At 47.4% G+C, this 22249-nt stretch overlaps 1 protein-coding gene across 1 annotated transcript in view; it reads left to right on the plus strand.

The window, feature by feature from the left end:
• The window catches only part of SEZ6L (seizure related 6 homolog like), a gene marked incomplete at its 5' end in the record, with an annotated part of 799882 nt that overhangs the window by 262031 nt on the left and 515602 nt on the right, over nucleotides 1-22249 (plus strand). Inside the window, 2 exons of the mRNA XM_086951928.1 lie at nucleotides 16511-16703; nucleotides 18267-18452. Coding sequence (XP_086808054.1) covers nucleotides 16511-16703; nucleotides 18267-18452 — 379 coding nt within the window. The remainder of the gene's footprint in view (nucleotides 1-16510; nucleotides 16704-18266; nucleotides 18453-22249) is intronic.

Below are 22249 nucleotides of genomic sequence, written 5' to 3' on the forward strand. Positions count from 1 at the left end.
GACCTGTGTGATAAAATGGATGCTTACGGCTTGGGAAAGGGTTTTAAATGCCAAGTTGAAGTGGAAGTAAACTGCAAACACAGGCCTGCAATGACAGGCCTTAGACATGATTAAGGAGCTATTTATGTGGGTGGCATAATCCATGCTGCAGGTCCACCAGTAGCCTTTAATTTATAGGCCCAGGAGATATGTAGTGCACTTGACTAGGGAGTTGTGCGTAAATTAAATATGCCAATTGGGAATTAAACAATATTACCATGTTATGGGGAGAAAGCACAAGCACTTTAGTGCTGGCTAGCAGTGTCGTAAAGCCAACTGGAACGAGTACAGAAAAATTGAGAGAGGGAGGCAGCCATTAAAGCTGGGTGAAGACCACACTAAGGCTGTCAGGTCTAACAGGTACATTGATTAAATTATTTCAATCTCTTTAGAAAATCCAGAGCTTGTCTGATACAGTCAACATTGTGTCTTTTTTTTAATAGCAGTTCTTACGCTTCTCCCTTTAGGTCAATAATACAACAAAAGGAAGTGTAGAAACCCCAAATTCATCTCAAAATTCACATCTGAAATTGGTTATGTAATATAAATAAATTATGCAGAACACTTCCTGAGGGATTGTGCTTTACAAATTTAATTATCGAATTAGCATAATTAATGTACTAATTCTTTTCACAGTTCTACATAAAATATGGTAATTTGTGAGGTGGTGCCTCTTTAAAAGATTTGTTTTTTGTATTGAGGTGCAGAATACCTTTTTGTTTACATTTTCAAGAACAAAACAGTGAATGGTTCTAGGAAAACTGCCTCATTCACTGATGTTAGTGTTACATAGTTTCCAGTGGTGGCCGGCACGGATCAGGGGTGGCGGTTGAGGGAATGGGATGTACACAAAATACAATAAAACGACTTACCTTATTGCTGCATACCACGTCTCTCCTCCGTCAGACTCTCAACAAGCAATCACTGTCAGGCTCTCCTGACTGATCACAACGCTGCAATGCAGTGTTGTGATTATTAAGCACCCACACTCCCCTGACCAATCACAACATGTAAATGCAGCATTGTGATTGGTCTGAGCGCTGTGAATGTTCTACATGCAGGCTGTAATGCAGCCTACATGGAGAACATGCAAAGTCATAGCGCACTTGGGAGTGGATAAACCACTCATCCCCTGCCCTGCTCCGAGAGCAGAGCAGAGCAGCCCGCCCACCTGTCCACCGCCTGCAAAGCAGATGTAAAAAATAAAATGATCATAACATCCTGTTTTATTGTTCCTTAGTTACACTGCTTAACCCCTTCGCAGTGCGAGGGGGGCGGGGCTGGGCATGGCGCTCAGGTACCCAGTACGGCTCCCGGCCACCATAAATCACGGTGTTCGTGTGCTCATGACGGCCGGGAGCCGTCCCAACTCCGCCTACCAATGAATTCGCCCGCACAGACGGGGAATTAACCATGCGTGGGCGGAGAGCAACCGTTAGACTGCTCCCGGCCGTCATGAGCACACGACTACCGTGACTCATGACGGCCGGGAGCCATCCTGACCATCGATGAGGTTAACAGCAGGCGAGCGACACTCCTCCACCTTAGCAGAGGAGCCGCCACTTTTAGTTTCTACTCCCTATAACCTTCAAAAATAATTGCAATATATTTTCCCTCTTTATTAACTGTGTTGATCGCACCTTGGCTACCATATCAGCAGACGCCCCGCAGATTGGAGGCAATTCTGTCTCAATCTTACTTTATGCGGATGACGCGGTACTTTTATCACGCACTCAGATAGGCTTACAGCGTCTCATTGATGGTTTTATGTTGTTTATACAAAACAGGAGACTCTGCGTAAACAAATCCAAGACCTATGTTATGTTGTGCGGTGAGTCAGCCAACAAACTAAAGTCCAATTTCTATCTAGACAGCGATAAAATGTTACAAGTTAAAACATTTTGTTATTTAGGAATCACCTATGCTAACGATGGGTCCTGGAAATCAGAGCTTGACAATGCCAGGTTGAAAATGACTCGCTGTACTAGCAGCGTTTTTCGATTTTCTTCTAAGCTCGGTTCGAGAAGCATTCGTGATATGATTAACATCTATAATATTCGCTGTGTTCCCTCGGCATTGTACGGGGCTGGGGTGTGGGGCCACACAGATGGCACCTCTCTCCAAAAAGAGGAGAACAAGTTCCTAAGAAAAGTGCTATGTGTTCCCCACTCCGCTTCCATTCAATTAATTCATGACGAGGTTGGGGTCGAGTTTATCTCGGACTTAGCAGCCGTTCGTCCACTCTTATTGTGGCGTTCTATTTGGGCTAAGCCAGAAACTCGATTCACTCAAGAAATTATTCATGACTGTATAGGCCTGGACTTTTCTTTACGCATTCTTTGGCTGAAATATATCAGTTTTTGGGTTAAGACTCTGTTTGATATTGATGTTCTTACCGACCCCGAACTCGCGGTAGAAATACCCAAAAAAGAGATCAAACAAACTTTTTTGATGTACAAAAAGAAAGGGCGTGATGAGGTATATGGTAAGTTAACTACTGTGAAGTTCTATAGAGAACTTAACTTACCATCGGGGTTCCAAGCCTATCTCCTATATGTCTGCCGCCCATCTCATCAATATGTTTTAACCCGCGTCAGGTTGGGCATTGTACACCATCTAGTTGCGTTCCCAGTACAGAAACAGAAATCTGAAACCCCCTGCCCTTGTGACAATGTTTCACGCCAGAGTTGCTGCCATTTCTTACTTTTTTGTAAATTTTATCACTTTTTAAGATTAAGGTACTTAAAACCTATATTTATTAAATATAATATACGGTCTTTTAAGAATGCCCTTGTGTTACTATCAGCTTTAGAAAATGTGGACATATGTTTTTTTGTTGCCACTTATATTTTGAAATGTACAGCTGCCAGGAAAAGTATTGTATTGCTATGATTTCTATATTCCTGTCTGTACTTCCCCAAAATGTACAGCTGCCAGGGTGAGCACTTTTTTAGCAGTGTTTAACTTATATTCAATCCTGTCTGTACATGTTTTCTTCTTTTGATTTTTCATACTTTTATTATACAGCTGCCAGGAAATGTTTAGTGCTGCTATATTTCTATACTTTCCTGTCTGTATCAAAAATTTTAAATCAAAAATGTACATGTCCCATGATTTAGGCAGGGGCTTGTTATTCAACGTACAGCTGCCAGGATAAGCATTTTGTGCCAATTTATTTATTCCTGTCTGTACGATTTTAACTTCTATACCTTTTTGCCATCTTCATGTTTTTTTTTTATTACGATCCAATGTTTAAACGCTTGTTAGTATGTGTCCTATTCCCACATGAATTATTCTGGATTCCCCTGTATACATTTTGTATTTTATAACAATTTTTTAATGCAATGGATTGATTTCATGTTTTGCTTGTATGATTTGTTTGCAAATCGAATAAAAGCTTTGAAATTGAATTGAATTGCAATATACAAAGATACTCGATCTTATTTCATATCTTACTTTAATAATTATATTTTATTATGCTATATCTTATTAAGAGTGGTTTAGCATTCACCAATATCATTATTCATTCGAGATCAACAGATCTTCAACATTCTCTAGGTCTCTGAACAGACAGGATCTGATACACGAAAATAGGTGTAAACGCTGGCAATTGCATCTCACACCCTTCCAAAAGGTGTAAATTACACCTTTTTTCAGTGTCATCTCAAGTATTTTTGGACGCTGGCAGCACTTACTTTGAGATTCTCTGTTTGAAACAGCTTTAACTTTATAACCAATTTCTGGATCTTCACACCTGCATGATGGCAAACAATATTGAATTATATGTTAATCTTTCAGAAACATGAACCACATAAACAGCCGAAAGATGTAGCGGTAGCAGTAACTTACGTGAAATTCAGGGGCATATTTACAAGCTTCTATTGCCAACATAACATCACTTTTAGTGACATTTTGGTGGCGATAGGGGCTCCACCTCATTCACAAGGCGACATTAAGCCTTGTGAATAAGGCACCCTTGCGTGCTATACTTAGCGTGACAGGGGAGGGCAATGGGTGTTGTGGTGGGCGTTCCAGTGCAACACCCATTGATTTTGATGCTGCCTCATATTTCCAAGGGTGGTGTAAAAATGGGGCAGTGCCAAAAATTAAGACCAGGGAAAACCAAGTCTTAACCTGGCGAAATGAGGAGAAATGCTTTATTTCTCATTGTTGTGCTGTTTCTATGTGTTTCTATCTGTTTCTATGTGTGCTGTATTGTGCAGCACACATAGAATCACAAAAACGCCATTGAATATTTATGTACAAGGAGGTGTCCCTTCCTGCCCATAAATAATCATTAAAAAAATGACGAGTTGCAACTTTTATGTGTGCTGCCTTCTGCAGCACACATAGAAGTTTCAGAACACCATTACTGATTGTTTATGTGCAGAAAGGCACAACTTCCTGCACTCTTTTTTTTTGTTGTAGATTTATATAGCGCAAACTCGGCCTGAAGGTATTGGAGCGCTTTACATGAGCACCAGTTAAGTTACACAGGGACATATTAATTCTTTTGGTAGGCACAGGAAGATTAATGATTCGCCCAGAATCACAGGATGTTGAGCCGAGGCTCGAACTTGGTTCCACAGCTCCAAAGTCACCAGCCATGGCTGTGCAGCCACATACTTTCCCTCTCCTCCCTCATTAACAATCTTACCCAGCAATGGTGCAAGAGTGCCTGCATTGGCGCAAAGCAGCTGTAATTTGTGCAAGGTGAAACGCGGGGCTGCACAGTATTACTGTACATACGGTGCAGCCCTGCATTTCAGAAGCAGAGGAGCTTAGTGGTAAGCTAAAAAAGGCTACCGCTGTGCTCTGTCAATTCCTTGTACATATGCAGCTCAGTGATTAATGAGCTTGTTCCTTGCACTAAAGGAAAAATACTCAAGGGTGACAGAATGAATGTTTAGTGAACTGATGCACAATATCAAAATAAGGATTATGCGCATAGCACTTGAAAATGTAGCTTTAATTGTTGTACAATCTCAATCATACAAAATATCTACCCTGACAAATGACACTCTCGCTGCAATATTGAATATCAAAGAACTGATCTGCACATGTTCCCAATTCACTGGATGGAATGTGACCATTTTCTCCATAATTCTGTTCCCCTGTCTTCTTCCTCTGTTCCCTTTTCTCTGAGTAAAAGTCTAAACCTAGACAGTAACCTTGGCTCTGCTTAATATGAGGAATGGGACTGGGCATGCGACAAGAGAGAGGCAAAGAGAAAATGCAAACTGTATAGCTAGAGAGTTGAGGAGAAGGCAGAATAGGGGCAACGATAGAGATGTGGAAGAGGAGGGAGGTACATGGATGGCTAATAGAGGCAGAGAAAGAAGAGGGAAAGAGAGATTGCAAGAGGAAAAGAGGTGATCTACGGCCAGAAATGAGGTTGAAAGAGAGGTGAAGTAGACAGAAAATAAATACTTTGCGGGTTAGATGGAAATAGGTCAGGGAAGTGCCAAATAGAAGGGTGGGTTAGAGAGGGAGGTGAAAAAGTGAGAGAGGGTTGAGGAGGTAGAGATTTAGATGTAGGCACAGAGAGTCATAGAGAGAAAAGTGAGGTCATAGGAAAGAGACAGAGATGAATAGTGTAGAGCAAGGTGTATGAGAGAGAGGTGAGGTAGTTAATGTTGAGAGGAAGAGGGGCGGCAAGTACATAGAGATGTAGAGATATGTAGAAAGAGGGAGAAGAGAAGTGAAGTACAAGAAGGCAGTCGAAGTAAAGAGAAAGACATGAGTCAGAAAGATAGATGAGGCAGAAAAAGAGAGGCAGAGGGTTGTACAGAGATGTATTTGGAGAAAGGTGTTAGGATTTAATGATTGGTGGGGCTCTGAGAGATGAAGTGCACCACAATAGAGATAGAAGTGAAGCAGAAAAAGGAGGGGTACAAAGAAAGGGAGAGGTAAGGTAAGCCAGAGTGGTGAGTCAAAGAGTAAGTTAGAGGGAGATGGAGCAGTAGAGTGAGTGCTAAAAATGGTGAAATGTGGTAGGAGGAGAGATGACAGTGTAGGAGAGTAGGGTCTGCTTCCTATGGTCACCCCCACTTTTTGCTGTGATTTTCTGTTTTTTCGACTTTAGTGTGGCTGTTGGCCTGCTAATCAGACCCACAGCCCAGCTGGTCTCTCTCTGAATTGATACCATGTACTTTAGGTACATACCTGATTGGGTATTGGGTCACCTTTGTGAGTCCCTGTATAGTGTACCATAGGTACCCAGGGCATAGGTGCATCCAAGGCCTACCAGGGGCTGCAGCATGTATTATGCCACCCCTGGCTGGCCATCCAAACTGGCACCACAGGCTGAGCACTCAGCTTGGGTAATGTTGTGTAATTATCCCTTACTTAGATATAGTATATCTATATCTACCTTATATATAGACACATAGTAACCTATAAGTCACTCCAATGGCAGGCCTTAACAATACTGGAGGCAGAGTGCTTGGTTTTATGTGAGAGGCTGCCCTAGCATGAGCTGAACCCCTATGCAGCTTTCGGAACTATCTCCTTATAGCTGTTCTATGATATAGCCATACCATATACTCTTAAGTGCATTATAATCCTCAAGGTTAATGCTAACTGTGGTTTGGCTTTATCAAAAAATGTCGTGTAAGGTGTAAATCACTTTGGAATACGACCCCCCCCGCCAATTCTGGCAGCGGGGGTAGCATTCCACCCTTCTAGAGGGAAAAGACATGTATGTTACTGCCTTACCCGGTTAAAGTTAAACAGAGCCTCTGCATCACAAAATGGATGCTGCTGCCACAGACACGAGTCTGACCTCATGCTGCTGGGGGAAACTCCAGCAAGGGAGGCCTGGACCATAGGTTTCCTGTCAAGGGAGGTGCTAGCACCTCCCCGGACATCCTGTAGTGTATTGGGGTAGGGTGGGTGGAATGGAAAGATGCTTTTCCAGACACTGCCTGGGGCACACAAGGTGCTCCATACATAGCCCGGTTCAAACCAGTTGCTGGGGCACTAAGAATGCTAAGGTAGGGGCCGGTAGAGTGAGACCGTCTGAGATAGAAGTAGGCAGAGATACGATGAGAGGTTGGCATAGAGAAAGAGGAAAATCTCATTAACGGAGTGCTCTTGGAAGACAGGGTCCCTAGGATATCGGTCAGTTTGTCTTTGTCCTAAAATGTCCTTGCCTCTTTTCTTTTCCACAACACGTTCCTGAGTAACCTGGTATTCACGAAAAGTTTGCTTACACCTGTTTTCTAACTCTATTTAGAAAATTGTAGAGGATGCTTTGCAGAGTATGCAGATAAGGGTTAGAAAATTGGAAACAATTTCATTCTGACTTTGGATCCTTTTTGTCTTCTTTTTCCAGCACTATTAATAATTTTTTCCACACTTTATTTTCCCAGACTTTTACCAGCTATTAGATTTCGAACTTTCAGGTGTACCTTATATAAGAGACATGCTCAGATGTGGCATACTCCTTTGCACTTCTTTATTGGTTCCTATTAGAGATGAATATCTCATTACATTAGCATGTGATATTCTGCATTTCATGCAAAAGATCCGGGGCGTGGCTTGGCGGGCGAAGATGGCGGTCGCAGCCTTGTAGAGCTCCCGCCGGCCCGGACACAATTTGTTCATTTATCCTGGCCCCCGAGCCCACTGACGATACCACATGAGTGGCGTCTGTCCCTGGGGGTGCTCTGATCCCTCCGGTGTGCTGATCCCGCGGTTCCGTCTCTCCCGGGGACCGAAGACGCCGGCGGCGGAGTGCGGCCTAGTGACTGGCGGTGGACCCGGGACCTCGATTTTCAGGACGCCGGGAGGCGGTCGGTGGCGGACTGCCGGAGATCGCGTCAGCTGGGTGGGTCCCGGCCCGACTTTGCAGTTCCAAGTGCCAACGAGTCGCGGAGGTGCCCTGAGTTCTGGCGCCGTGCCTTGGAGAACCTTTTCAGGCGACACGGCGTGGTGGAGGCCTGCCCCGCCCTTGTGAGACCGGGGCCTCGAGTTTCCCGACATTGAGACTGGCCTAGACCCGGACGCGGTGGTTGTCGCTCTTCATTTCAAAGACACCTGCGGCTGCGCCCTGATCCAGGGCCCGAGGCCTCCTGCACCCGCCGCTGTGGGTCTGCTCTTGGGGATTTATTGAGAACCGCCGCGGAAGGTGTCTGCCCTGATATTGAGGTGTGCGGCCCGGCTGGGTGGAAGTCTCCGGTGACGGGGCCAAAGGTGGCTGCCCAAGTAGTGGCAACGTTGAGACTACAAGCGGCCATGACCAGAGGTGGTGGAGGAGGCCCGCCTAAGCAGGGCCCTATCGACAAATTTACAGGGCCCAGTGGTGGATCTGGGGCGCCCGGCGGCGGCGGCGGGACAGGGCCGGACAACGCGACGATCTTGGCGGCCATCACCCAGTCCCGGGACATGCTCGATGCCAAGATTGGGGCTGTGGGTGCAGACGTTACACTGCTGCGCCAAGATCTCCGCAATGCAGTGGAGCGGATTACAGAGACCGAATCCCGAATCTCGGTGGCGGAGACGGACATTGGCACACTGAAGCAGAAAATGGCGGAGATGGAGCGTGCCCAAAATACTCTCGCTTCCCGAGTGGAAGATGCCGAAGGGCGCGCACGAAGGAACAACCTTCGCTTTATAGGTTTTCCGGCGAGGTGTGAGAAGGATGATATGGAGCAGTTTTTGTCCCGATGGCTGCAGGGCTGGCTCCCGGCGGGGGCCCTGTCCTCTTGTTTTGTGATCGAGCGTGCACACAGGGCCTTGACACAGCGGCCGCCGGAGGGTGAGCGTTCTCGGCCTGTCATTGCAAGACTTTTGAACTACCATGACCGCGATGTCATATTGCGGGAAGCAAGAAGCAAAGGTCCGCTCTCCTATGAAAATCACACTATCATGATATTCCCTGATTATACGAAGCTTGTGCAGCAGCAGAGACAGTCGTTTGTAGCCGCCAAAGCCAAGTTGCGGGGCCTGAAGCTCCAGTACTCTCTACTGTACCCGGCCCGCCTGCGGGTGGTATACCAGTCCCGGACGCATTTCTTTGATTCACCTGAGGAGGTCTTTCGGTGGACGGACGAAGCAGTAAGGATTAGGCCGCACGCCCAGCCAGGGCTGGACCCGGGCGGGTCGAGGGGATCATCGCAGGAGCGGACGAACCGCCAAAACCGAAAAGGACGACATCAGAGGTCCAGATCACGCAAGCGGTCAGCCTCCGCTAGTGCGACACAGACCAGTGGAACAATGGACTCTGAACACTCAGATGCTGGCAGTTGAACCCTGTTGGGGCCTGGGCCCTAGTCCTCTCCCGTAATGTGTTGCCCTACTTTGTAATGGATCAGCTAGTGGGGCTGTTGTATGGGGGTTCCATTGTTGCCAGACTGCCTACTTTTGAGACTCTTTGAGGCTACCTGTGGTGACGCTGTTGGGGCTCGGGAGGTGACTTCCAAGGGCCTTTGACCCTCACGAGTTGTTGTCGGGGGGGTGTGTGTGGTGACCGGGATGTTGGGATCCTTTGGTATGGCTGGCCCTGGGTCCTCTGTTTTGGACCCAGGTCTATCCATGCCGCGACAGATACTTCAGTGTTCTATGAGGTATAGGGGTGGGGGGAGCTGGGATGGGGATGTTGGGAGCGTTGGTTTGTTGTGGTTGGGGGGGGTTCAGGACTGGGGTGGGGTAGGGAGGCCTGGGGTTGGGTGGGTGAAACCGCACGTGTATATTGCTGCCGGATTGAGTGAGTGGTGGGGTGCGCTGGGGTGGCACGGGGGGCCTAGTGGGGGGGACCGCCTAGATAATGGCTGATCAGACTGCTATGCTTCCTAATAAGTCCATTTGTGTTGTAACATGGAATGTGAGGGGGATGCTAGATAAAATCAAACGTGGAGCAGTATTGCGCTGGGGGAAGAGGGAGGCGGTGGATGTGCTGTTGCTCCAAGAAACTCATATGCTGGGCTCCAAGGTCCTTAGCCTTCAGAGGTTCGGCTTTCAACAGGCCTACCATGCCGGCTTTGCGAGGGGATCGAGGGGGGTGGCCATCTTTGTTCATTGCAGGGTGGCGTACGTTCATGAAAAGCAGTGGATAGACCCTCAGGGCCGCTTTGTCTTTATCAAGGGAAAGATGGGTGCCGAACCAGTGGTCTTTGGTAGTGTTTATGCCCCTCCTCCTATGCAATGGGCCCTGTCGGAGAGACTGTTTGCGGTATGGGATGAAATCCCGGATGTGTTGATGGTAGTCGGGGGCGATTGGAATGAGGTTATGGACGTGGGCTCAGACCGCCAGAGACGATTGCCTGTGGCTGTGGATCCTTCCCCCCCTACCCCGCATACTAGGCTGCGTGCGACAGCGGACAGCTTGGGCTGGGTGGATGTGTGGCGCCATTTTCATCCTGCTGCGCGTGAGTTCACGTATGTGTCGGCGGTGCATGGTTCCTTTTCGAGACTCGACTACATCTTTATGCCTGGTGCCTGTTTGAGCCGTGTGGGTGACGCTGCTATCCTGCCCAGGGGTTTGTCTGATCACTCCCCCGTTGTGGCTACCATAGACCTTCCCACAAAACGGCAGCCGTTCCGTTGGCAGATGTCCTCGTGGCACCTACAGCAACCTGACTATGTGCATCACTTGCGCGAGGCGATTGATAATTATTGGCGTGATAACCTTGTGGGAGACGTTGACGCAGTGGTGGTGTGGGAGGCGCTGAAGCCCACGATACGGGGAGTGGACATCGCTTGGTGTGCAGCCGCCCGACGGAAACATCGGGAGGCCATTACGGCTGCTGCCGCTCGGGTGGAGATCTTGGAACAGCGTGGCCGGGAGGTGGGGGATGAGGCTGTGATACGGCAGCTCCTGCAGGCACAGCAATCCTATGCCTTGGTCCTACACGATGAGGCCAGACAGGCGTGGCTCGCCACGCGTAGTAGGATTTATCAATGGGCCGACAAGTCCTGCACGATGCTCCACAGACTATGTCAGGCTACCTTCCAGCCACTCACGTTGCCGGGCCTCACGGCGGAGGATGGCTCGGTGGTGACAGACCCGGCCCGCCTCGCGGCTAGCTTTGCCCATTACTTTGAAGCACAGTATGCCCCCCCCCCCGGGATTCCCTGGAGGCGGAGGAGGTATCCGCATATCTGGATGACCTGTCGCCACAGGCCATCTCCGATGACACCAGAACTGCGCTGGACGTCCCGCTCTCTGCTGAGGAACTCAGAGAGGCGCTGGGACAGCTCAATACAGGGAAGGCGCCGGGCCCAAGCGGCTACCCGTGCGAATTCTACAAAAAGTTTCACCTCCAGCTGGGGCCTCAGTATAGACGCGCGCTTGAGGCAGCACGGGTCCAGGGGGAGTTACCGCCAGATTGGCGCCATGCCGAGATCGTGGTGTTTCTGAAGCCGGGCAGGGCCCCGGACAGGCACGACTCATACCGGCCCATTTCGCTGTTAAACATAGAGGCCAAAATCTTGGCGAAGGCCCTGGCGAACCGCCTACTGCCCTATATTGCGGACCTGGTCCACCCGGACCAGGCCGGGTTCATGCCCCGTAGGGCAACTCGCCATAATATCCGGCGGGCACAGGCGGCGGTGGATGCCATGGGGGCTCGGGACGAACAGGCGGCACTCCTGCTAGCAGATATGGACAAGGCCTTCGACTCTGTGAGTTGGGCATACTTGTTTGCACTCTTGCCCCGCCTTAACCTGGGTCCGGTGTTCCTATCGTACCTGAAATTACTGTACACCAATGTCACAGCCTCGGTTCGGGTGGCCGGTGCCACGTCTGGGCGCTTTCGGATTGGTCGGGGTACCCAACAGGGTTGCCCACTGTCCCCGTACCTGTTTGCCCTGGCGATGGAGCCCCTAGCATCTCGGGTGCGTGCTGATGCACAGATACGCGGGTTTGTGTGGAGTGGCGAACTAGTGGATAGAATTGCACTATATGCGGACGATATCCTCTTCTTCCTCACTGACCTGCAGCACTCAGGACCCCGGGTTCTGGAGGTCATGCGCATATTTGGCGAGATCTCCGGCCTTCGGCTCAACCTTCACAAGTCAACGTTATGGGTGCTGGGCGGCGGGGCCGTGGCGGACCCCTGGGCAGCAGGACTGTGCGTCGCAACGGATGGGCTGAAATACCTTGGCGTCTTTCTCTCGGAGTCGCGCGCCGTTGCCTGGGACCGTGGTGTCCTGCCGGTGTGGGAACGGGTCCAGGCCGATATCAAGACTTGGTCCAGAATGCCCCTCACCATCTTTGGAAGATCCGCCATCTTCAAAATGGTGGCACTCCCACGCCTTTTGTACCAGCTGCAGAACTTCCCTTACCCTATTGGCCCGCAGTGGTTTCGCCAGGTTAACTCGGCACTGGGCCGTTTTCTGTGGGCTGGTGGAGCGGCCAGAGTGGCGTTGAGGACATGCTTTCTATCTACCTATTGCGGGGGCCTGGCCACCTCTGATCTCCTATCTTACTACCAGGCTTCTCAATTACTTGTTCTTAACGAGTGGTGGTACAGCGACAGGGGAGACCCGGCGTATGCTTTGGAGCGGTCGCTTATGGGCGATAATACACTACACACCATTCTATACTCAGCCCGTCTGCGTCGTGCCCTACCGTCGGTCACTAGAGTGGTCTTTGCAGTGTGGAGACAGGCCCTACGCCGCATGGGCTGGTGGGGCAAATTGACGGCGGAGACACCGCTCTGGCATAATGGCCTGCTCCCAGAGCTTTCGGCCCTGGCCGGATTTAAGGGCTGGGAGGCGATAGGTATCTCGCTACTGGGCCAGGTTATGTCCGGCACTACCCTCAAATCCTTCGAGGAACTTCGCACGGAGTTCCAAATGCCTCAGTCCCAGTTCTTCCGCTATTTACAGCTGCGCCATGCCCTCACCCCGAGCATTGCCCATCTAGACTCCCTACCAGAGTTTAGCCCGGTCGAGGCGAAGGTCTTTATGGGAGACCTGGGGGATAGGAAGGTATCCCGTATCTACCAGACGCTGGTCATCCATTGCTCCTCTACCCTACACTCTCTTCGGGCGGCTTGGGAGGTGGACGTGGGCCCCCTGGATGAGGACGATTGGAGGGAGGCCCTAGAATCCCCGCGTGGGACCGCCATCGCTGTACGACTCCGGCTCATCCAATTTAAGTACTTGCACCGGGCCTATTACACCCGTGAACGATTGTGGAAGGCTGGGTTAATTGAATCCCCGGAGTGCCTGCGCTGTGTGGCTGTGCCTGGATCCCTGTTGCATACTGTGTGGTCGTGTGGTCGGTTGTCTGGCTTTTGGAGAAGTGCGTGGAGCTGTCTCTCTGAGGTCCTGGGCTGGGATCTTCCCCGCACCCATCGGCTGGGTTTGCTGCATGTTATGGAGGGATTTGGTGGGAACATTTATAAACGTCACCTGCTGCTTTTGGGGCTTGTTGTTGCCAAGCGGGACCTAGCCCGGGCGTGGAAGGGAGTGAGGGCCCCCCCCCCTGTCTGCGTGGAAAGCTGGATTGGACTATTACATGGGCCTTGAAAAACCGATCTTTGAGGCAAGGGGCTGCCCACGCAAACACTAAAAAATTTGGAGGCGGTGGGCCGACTACCGAGGTCTGACGCTGGATCCCCCAGCGGAGCGAGAAGAGGACATTTGATTGTGCGGACATTGTTGGCCCGATTCTGCGACACACCTGTCGCACTACACCTACACCCTTTATTTGCTGCTACATGTACACGTGCGTGGGGGGGGGGGGGTTGGGGGGGAGTTTCTGGGAGTTGGGGGGGACGGGAGTTTGCGGGGTAGGGTGGGTTGGGGGTTTATTCATATTGAGCCTATTTTCGGTGCCTGATTGTACATTTGCTACTCATCTGATATACTGTGTCTGTACTGTTGGTGGTGATCTCCGATCTGTGGGGTGCCACGATTTTATTGCCTACTTTGCTCAATAAAATTGGTTGTGAAAAAAAAAAGCTCCAAAGAATACCTACTTGTGTAATTTATGTATAAGAGTATGAGCGCGTTATTTAATAAGGACTGTTTGTATTTTACAAGTATGTTTCCCAACCATTTATACCGCTTAGTGCTTTATGAATCAGGCATAAATTACACAAGTGTAAGCTACGTTCTTAAAGTGTAGGTGAGTCTTAAATGTTGAACTAATTCCTAGTGAACAAGCCCCCAGTATTGTCTTATCCATCATCATCTGAGGTTAACAAGTTTCAGTCTTTGAAGTCCATCATCTCCTTGTGTTTGCTTTGTTTGCTCTAAGTTGGTAGGGTATGCTCAGACGTGGGTCCCTTGCTCACAGCTAGCCTGACTGATGAGGAGTATTACTCTGAATCGGTCCCAGGATGCTTATTTCCGGTCCAGCGAAGACCTGCCTTGGCAGTTCGGGTTGGACTGTTTCCATGAGAAACAGGGTCAAGATTGATTTGCATATGGCTGGGTCTGAACTGGGGTGGCAAAGTGATCTAAAGAACGATGATGGATTCAACCCAGATGTGTGACTCGGGGGGGGGTGAGTGTCTGAAAAGTCTCAGCCCTCCGTCTATCATCTACTCTGACTTTGACTGTTCCCTGGGCTCTGCTAACCAGGCCCAGGGCCAGTGCTGTGTTGCCTGCTGTTATTTTTAAAGGTAGCCCCACTTTGCAGACTGCCTTTAAAAGTAAATTATATGCACGTTTGACTTTGGAATTAAAGGTACCTCCAAAGAGGTAATCTACCTTTTATTGTACATTTGTACATATAAGTAACCCTTAAGGTCTCTCTTAGGTGCCCCAGGGTGAGGTGCCATGTAACTATAAGCAGGGACAATGTAAAATATATTTTATATGCCCTGGTGAGGGAAAAACTGCCAATTTCGTTTTTTCCCAATGTAGCATTTTAGCTCCATATGCTAACATGGGAATACTGTAATACAGTTTAACTATTGATAGAAGTGAGCTAAAATATGATTTCAAGGGCTTAAAAGATTGGTAATGATAAATCCAACAACTTGCCACTGTTGCCTTCTAGCAGCCTCTTCTTATTGGCCAGCCTTAACAGGCTTAGCCAAACTGCTGTGATAAGGTGATAAGCGGCCTGCACAGAGACAGAGATTATTTTATGCGGGGGGGAGCTCTGCATTTGCAGAGAACAGGCCACGACGGGGGCTGCATAAATCAAACTGGGCTTCAAAGAAAGCAGGACAGTAAGAAATACCAGCCATGCCTACTCGCTTCCTTTACCCCCTCCCCCAGCAGATGGCAGCCCCAATAGTGAAATTTACCGGATGTCTGGAATGGGAGTGTTAAAGGGAATGAGCCACACCAGTGGGTTGGTTGAGCCAGCTCTTACTCCCAAGATGAGTAAATCTCCATCCTGAATTTTAAAGTTCAGTGTTATGTGGGACATGCTTTTTGGTGGCACCCCGATCTGCACCCCACAAGATTGCGCTCTGAAGGACAGCGCCTGCTGCACACTTGGAATTACAGTCGGGAGGACTTTGCCTTGCTTCAAAAAGGACTAAGGAGTGGACTTCCTGTAAGCGACAGGTTAACAGAGCTTCCCTGTCTCATCTCCTTACAGACGGCGCTAACTCAGAGTGCGTCCAGTGGACATTTAAGGATTTGGTCAGGTGCATTGTGGGAATTGTAGTTCAAAATTTTAAAAGACCATCTCTGAGCTTCTAGACTCTTGGATGTGTGTTTTGGACATTTTGAACCCTCAAAAAGGAACTTCAGGAAGAAGTCCCAGAAGTATGGAGAAGTGTGGAGCAACTTTTGGGAAAAGCTCCATCCATGGACCGACCCAACGTAGATAGTCAAGCCCACTACGTTCAATTGCGACCCGACCTGGATTTCAGTTTTTTCCCACTGAAAGCGCAGGAGATCAAGAACTCTAGGAGTTGTACAGGGGTACCCACTGAACCAAGTCAAAATGAACTGATGGAGTGCCTTGCTCACCGTCGAGATATAATCCTCCAGAAAAGTTTTAAAGCTCAAAGGTAAAATTTTGACCTCGGCCTCCTGCTTAGTGTAACCAACCAGGGCTCCATTGCAGTCAGTCTCAAACTTTGACTTTGTCTTGATCAACCACAAGCAGATGTCCCAAGTTGGTGCTATTTGTTTTCAAGCACTAGAAAGTGTTTAATCTTTAAAACTTCATATCTCTGATTACCGATGTTGGATTTTTTTCATTTGGGTGTCATTTTAAAGATAGACATATTGCCTATTTTCATAAATTGGTATGGGATCATTCTTCTGTGTTGTGTCTTACTTATTTAATGTATTGGTTCATTTAAAAGCTTTGCATACCTGTCTCCAGAGTTAAGCCTGCCTGCTGACAGCCAGCTACCAAGTGTTAAGCCAGTAGCTAATGTATTGTGACCTTGGCTGGACATTATAGTTGCATTGGTGGCCTTATTGCTAGTGATAAGTGCATACTTACCCCTACTAATAATCCACCTTCCAAAAGGGTATCAGATGTATTTACATTTGTTGGAAGAACCATTGAAAAAAGTTCACATGTATATTTTATGTTACACAGGTAAAGAGTGTAAACTTGTCAGAGGGAGAACAGCTTTCTATACGTGGAGTTGGTGAAGATGGGCTAGTCGTACTAGCCAATGAAACTCTATTGGTTGAAGGTCAGGTGATCCGAAGCCCAACAAATACAATTTCAGTTTACTTCAGGACTTTCCAAGATGAAGGAATTGGCACTTTCCAACTTCATTATCAGAGTAAGTTTGAATTCCCTTTAAAAAAATAGTTTCTCAAACATGTTATCGTTATATTTTATTACATATTTTGTAACCATTAAGCATTAATCATTGGGCCATATTTTGTAAGGGGGTGGTTCATACTACCTAAATGTATGTTCACCTTCTCGCGGGTGGTATGAGCTCTAGATTATTCAATTCATGGTAAGAAGGGGTGCAGCATCTACCTCTGGGGTTTTCCTGCCAGTGTGATCAACGGATTGTCTTTGTTGATGAGAAGATGGGGCTTTATATTTGGTGGAGCATCCTCATGTCAATAAGACCCCATTAATTCCGGTGCACTGCACCAATTTTATGTCGTGTACAGACATGGTTTGCACTAGAAGATGATTAGCTGCATCCCCACAAATGTGTTGGAACTACATATCCCAACATGCATTGTCAAACACTTCACTGGTCCCAATGCATTTCGGCCATCCAGGCCTTCGTCTGGGGACAATTTGTGAGTTAGTATGGCTGGATCTCAAAAGTCAAGATGCGTGTTTGACAATGCATGTTGGGATATGTAGTTCTTAAACTACCAACATAAATGAACTTATATTGAGATGCAACAATACTAAGGATTTAAATAAATCATCTTCATTGAAAACTCGTTTTGATGTATATTATACATGGGGCAACCACTAGCCCATCCTATGAGGTAACTCAGTCAATGCCTTCTAGCTGATTGGTCAATGAATCCTGCGGGTCACAGGTTCAAACCCCAGCAGACTTAACTCACCCTTTAATTAACCCTGTTGTGGAAGATACATTTAGTGCAATTAAAGTAGGTCAGTATTGCAATTTAAAGCTCATAGTAACAGCAAATTCTGCGGTATCAGCACAGGAATCTAACTTTCCTCGAAGTACCGTTTTTATGAAAACCACAAACCAATGCAAGCGCTATGTGGGCACATTGACGTCCAGACACCACGTAATAGTGTGTGTGTTATTCAAGCCAACGGGTAAAGTTGGAATGTTGACGGTGCTAAGACAGTCTGAAAGCATGGTAAGGACAAAGACCACTTTTTACAGATTCCTTGCAATTGTAGAGTACCCTGCCCATCACCTGATGTTGCACCACTGGATATGTAAAAGGAGGATGCATTGTACATAATTGTAAAGAAAAGTGTTGCTCTCCTTGGGTGCTCAGATGTTTGCATTTTGACTTCTTCTACCCCCCCATGTTAGTTCTTCTAGTCGTGGTCTAATTAGTTCCGATTATGACAAAATTAAATCCACTATTTTCATTTTTCTATTTATGTTACTTTGTACGCTGCTGTGCAATCAGAATAAAAATGTAATCGTACAGCAATTTGCGGATGAATCCCACTGCTTGTGAGTTCTCTTGCAGGATAAAATATAGATTTGGAGGACGCTCACCGCTCATGCTTGTCCATTTTATTCTATAATACAAGAGGAACATGAAAAAATGATGACTTGAGGATCTGTTTCATTGTTGTTTCTCTGTTTCTATCATCCCGTTCAAGACATATGCTGCCGCCGAGCCTTCCTTTTCAAATTTATGTTTTTGTTGTTTCGTAGTTTTTATGCTGAGCTGCAACTTTCCCCGGAGGCCTGATTACGGAGATGTCACAGTAATGGATCTGCACGCGGGCGGAAAGGCCCATTTCCATTGTTATCTGGGATATGAACTGCAAGGACCCGACGTGCTCACATGCATCAATGCGTCCCGGCCCCACTGGAGCGCCACCGAGCCCGTCTGCTCAGGTACTCTGTCAATTAGTTATGAAGATGCTCTTCCGTGCAATAGTAAAATTGCTCTCTACGTTTGCCAGGAAGATGCCTCTTAGGCAGTCTTAACATACATAGACTAAAGGGAGATTATAAAGGAAATGTTAACGCGCTTTGCTGGGTTATGTTTTTCAGTGTTTAGACCCTAACTGAGTCAAAAAAAACGAAAAACATAACCCAGCAAAACTTCTGATATTTTCTCAAATATAGGGCCCTATTTTTCTAAGTGGAATTAATGTCCAAAATTCGAGATCCTGATTCAAAGAAACGGGGTTTGTGAAATGTTATGAAAAAAAATGTCATCTCTGTAAATTGTGTTACAACGGGGGAGCGTTTGAAGGGAGCAATCCAGAGTTAGTGCAAGGATTTTCAGTGCAACAAAGTGACCGTCGTTCAAAAATTTTAAAAAGTCATTTTAAACAATCTTGCTGTTATTTGGCACTGCCACTAGATGGCAGTTTAAGGCCTTGAGCAGGAGTGGAATGTTGAGAGACCTGCATCAGAGGAGAAATCAGGTAATATATAAAAAATAATTATGGCAAAGGGGGGGGATCAAGCTCATTTCCAATGAAGGTAAGGGAAAGGAAAACCTGATTTTTTATAATTTTATTTTAAAATATCTTCATTGGCATTTTTAAAACATATAAAGACGTTATCAAGTATAGATACATATTTGAGACATCAGAAAATCGAGTAGAAATTCCCCCGCTCCATCCCAGTCCCTAACAGTCAATTAGTTGCTACTTCATTTGTGATCGTAAACATACATGTTGTACTATTCATAAACAATAATTTCATTGCCCAAAATAATCTTTGTAACCCCCCAACTAATCCTCCTTTCCCACCCACATCCATGTTATTATACTAGCACTATATCTCTCCTGTTTTCATCATTTGCCTATCGTGTATCTTCACATCTCCTATCCTATTGCCGCCCATCTCCTTTCCGTCATTTACGGGATGATCCTAGTGGACAGAGTCCAGACCAGGAGGTGTCGTAAAAGGTTGTGTACCTCTCATGTACATTAACATTGTTGCCCATGCTCATAAGTCATCCTCCACTTTTTCATCATGACTAACCTGTTTCATTCGCACTGCTTCTGCAGTCACCCATTTGCCTACGTCTCTCATCCACATCATTGTGCGTGATGGGGCGGAACTCTTCCATGATATGGCAATTCGACGTTTTGTAAGTTAAAGTCCCAGCAATGCAAGTGGCCTGCTTAGTCTGTTTTTCTTGGCGGCAGGTAGTAGGTCTAACATTGCTGTGAATTTATCTCTGTGGGTACCTCCCATCTTGTAGATTCTTTCAATTTGGGTAAAATTTCAGTAGAGTAGGTTTTTAATGACCAGACAAGACCAGACCATATGTAAGAAGTCCGCTTCTGGTGTCTTACAATGGGGACAGCGGCTTGTACGGTTCGGATATATTCTACTTAGGGCCCGATTCCGATCCTGGTCGGAAGGGCACCAAACGCGATCTGGCCGGAAAGCCTACGAGCCGTATGCGTGTTTTCCCCCAGACTCGTACAGCTGTACGAGCGAGCAAGTACGATGCGAGCTATGTGAAATTCACCGACCGAGTCGCTTCCGGATCCGAACCGCTCCGTACGTCTCAGCCGCAAGCTAACCTTGGCGTGCAATGATGCGATTTACGACCAAGCCAGTACGATACACGCGTCAGACAGCCGTTGCGAGCCGGAGTGTACGGCTCGCAAAACGTTTGGAAGTTGCCTTTGGAGGTCCGCGTTAAACACCCTGTCACCCGCAGCCCTACTATTCGGACACAGGGGTCTCCCCAACACAGGCATGTTCGGTGCAGATGGCACCGACACGTACCCACTGTAGGGGGGGCCCTTGTGAGAAACGTACCCATTCAGTCAATGGGAGCCCATATATGCATCGTACACCCGGCTTCCATTGACTTCTATGGGAGTCCGACCGAACCAAGTCTGGCAGCATACGGCCGCATCGTACTCTCTCGGTCGTACTGCAGGACTCCGGCTCGGTCGGAAAACACTCCAGATCCGGCTCGGTCGGAGAGCTTTCCGACCCGGATCGGCCCCTAAGTGTTTTGGGGGTGAGGTAGGTTTGGTGCACGAAGTTGTATTGAACCAATTTAAACCGTGCGTTCGAGATCATTCCTTTAACCCCTTTATGTATGTTGATCCATTCCTGCTTTTTAAGGGGATTGCCGTAGCTTCGTCCAACCGTGTTTGGATGGGGAGTGTCTAAACCGTCATATTGTTACGGATTGTTCGATATAAGTGGGAAATGAAGCAACGTCCCTGGACCATGTAAAGTATTAATTGGAGCACATTTGTTACAGGTGGCTCCTCTGGAAAGGAGGCCCATAATTCTCGGGTCACTTGGGAGATATTCCTTTATTGTAAAAACTGCCCTTTCCCTAATTTGAAAGTGGACTCTGTATTTTCTAGGGTAATACATTGTTTATTTGCCAAGAGATCACCCATTGTCAGGCAACCACCTTCTTTCAACTTTTGGACTGACATAGAGTCCGCAATATTGGAGCAGGGTTGTGTCCCCCATAGCGGCATATCTGGGGCATATGGGGCCTGGCCTATCACTTCTATAACAGTATCTTACCAGACCTTCGCTACATGTTGAATTATGTAAGGACAAGTGGAGGAAACTCTTAGAGTTCTGGTAGGGAGCCTCCTGTGAACGTTCCCGCCAGGAGCCTCTTCTCCCAGTTATCATTTTCATCTAGCCAATTAATTGCATGTTGTAGCTGAGAGGGCATATAGTACACTTCTATACGGGGGAACTCCAGCATCCCAATATCCCATGTTCTCTGTATAGCCTCTAGACCTACCCTTTTATGATTAGAGCCCCAGAACAGTTCTAATATCAGACTATTTAGTGTTTTGAAACAGTGATTAGGAATGTTATAGAACGAGTGTTGTACCATGTATAAGCACGGGGTACACTGATAATTTTCATAATAGCAATTCTGCCCTTAAGGGACAGCGGTAGCTCTTGCCAAATGCGCAGCGAACCCGGTATACCTTCTACAACCTTCCCTATATTGAGCTTCTGGTGTCTCTTGGGTGTATGCAGCAGTCTAATTCCGAGATATTTGGGTTTGACCTCCACCCATCGGAGTCCTACCACTAGTAACAAATCCTGAGACCTCTGGGCCAGCCTTTAAATTATAAGTAGCTCTGACTTATTGAGATTTGTTTTTAGTCCTGATACTTCACCAAATCTCTGCACTATATCTACTAATATAGGAACTGCTTGCATTGGTTGCCGAATATACACCAAGGTATCATTTGCATACATAGAAACCACATGATAAGTGTCGCCAACATAATCCACCACCCATCCATCTGCTTCCTCAAAGTAGTCGCCAAAGGTTCCATCGCTGCCGTAAATAAAAGCAGCAACAGTGGACACCCCTGTGTAGTGCCACGCCTCAGCGGAAAAGCCCCACGAAATCATACAACAAATTTGCACGTGGGCTTGAGGAGATGTGCACAACAGTTGTACTCGTCTAAGGAATCCTGTTCCCACCCCCATTGCACGTAGGACCGCAAAATAAAGAACCAATTCAGCTAATCGAAAGCTTGTTCTATGTCAAGCAGTGCCAAAGCATGGTTCTCCCTTTCCAAGGACGGGGCATGCCATACGTGGGCCAACCGTCATAAGTTATGGGCTGTGCTACATTTGGGGATGAATCCCGATTGATCAGGGTGTATCAAGTAAGGCATATGTGGTAAGAGCCGAGCCGCTAGTATACCACTCAAGAT

This window comes from Lissotriton vulgaris, unplaced genomic scaffold (assembly GCF_964263255.1).
Source record: "Lissotriton vulgaris unplaced genomic scaffold, aLisVul1.2 SCAFFOLD_908, whole genome shotgun sequence".
Classification (NCBI taxonomy): domain Eukaryota; kingdom Metazoa; phylum Chordata; class Amphibia; order Caudata; family Salamandridae; genus Lissotriton; species Lissotriton vulgaris.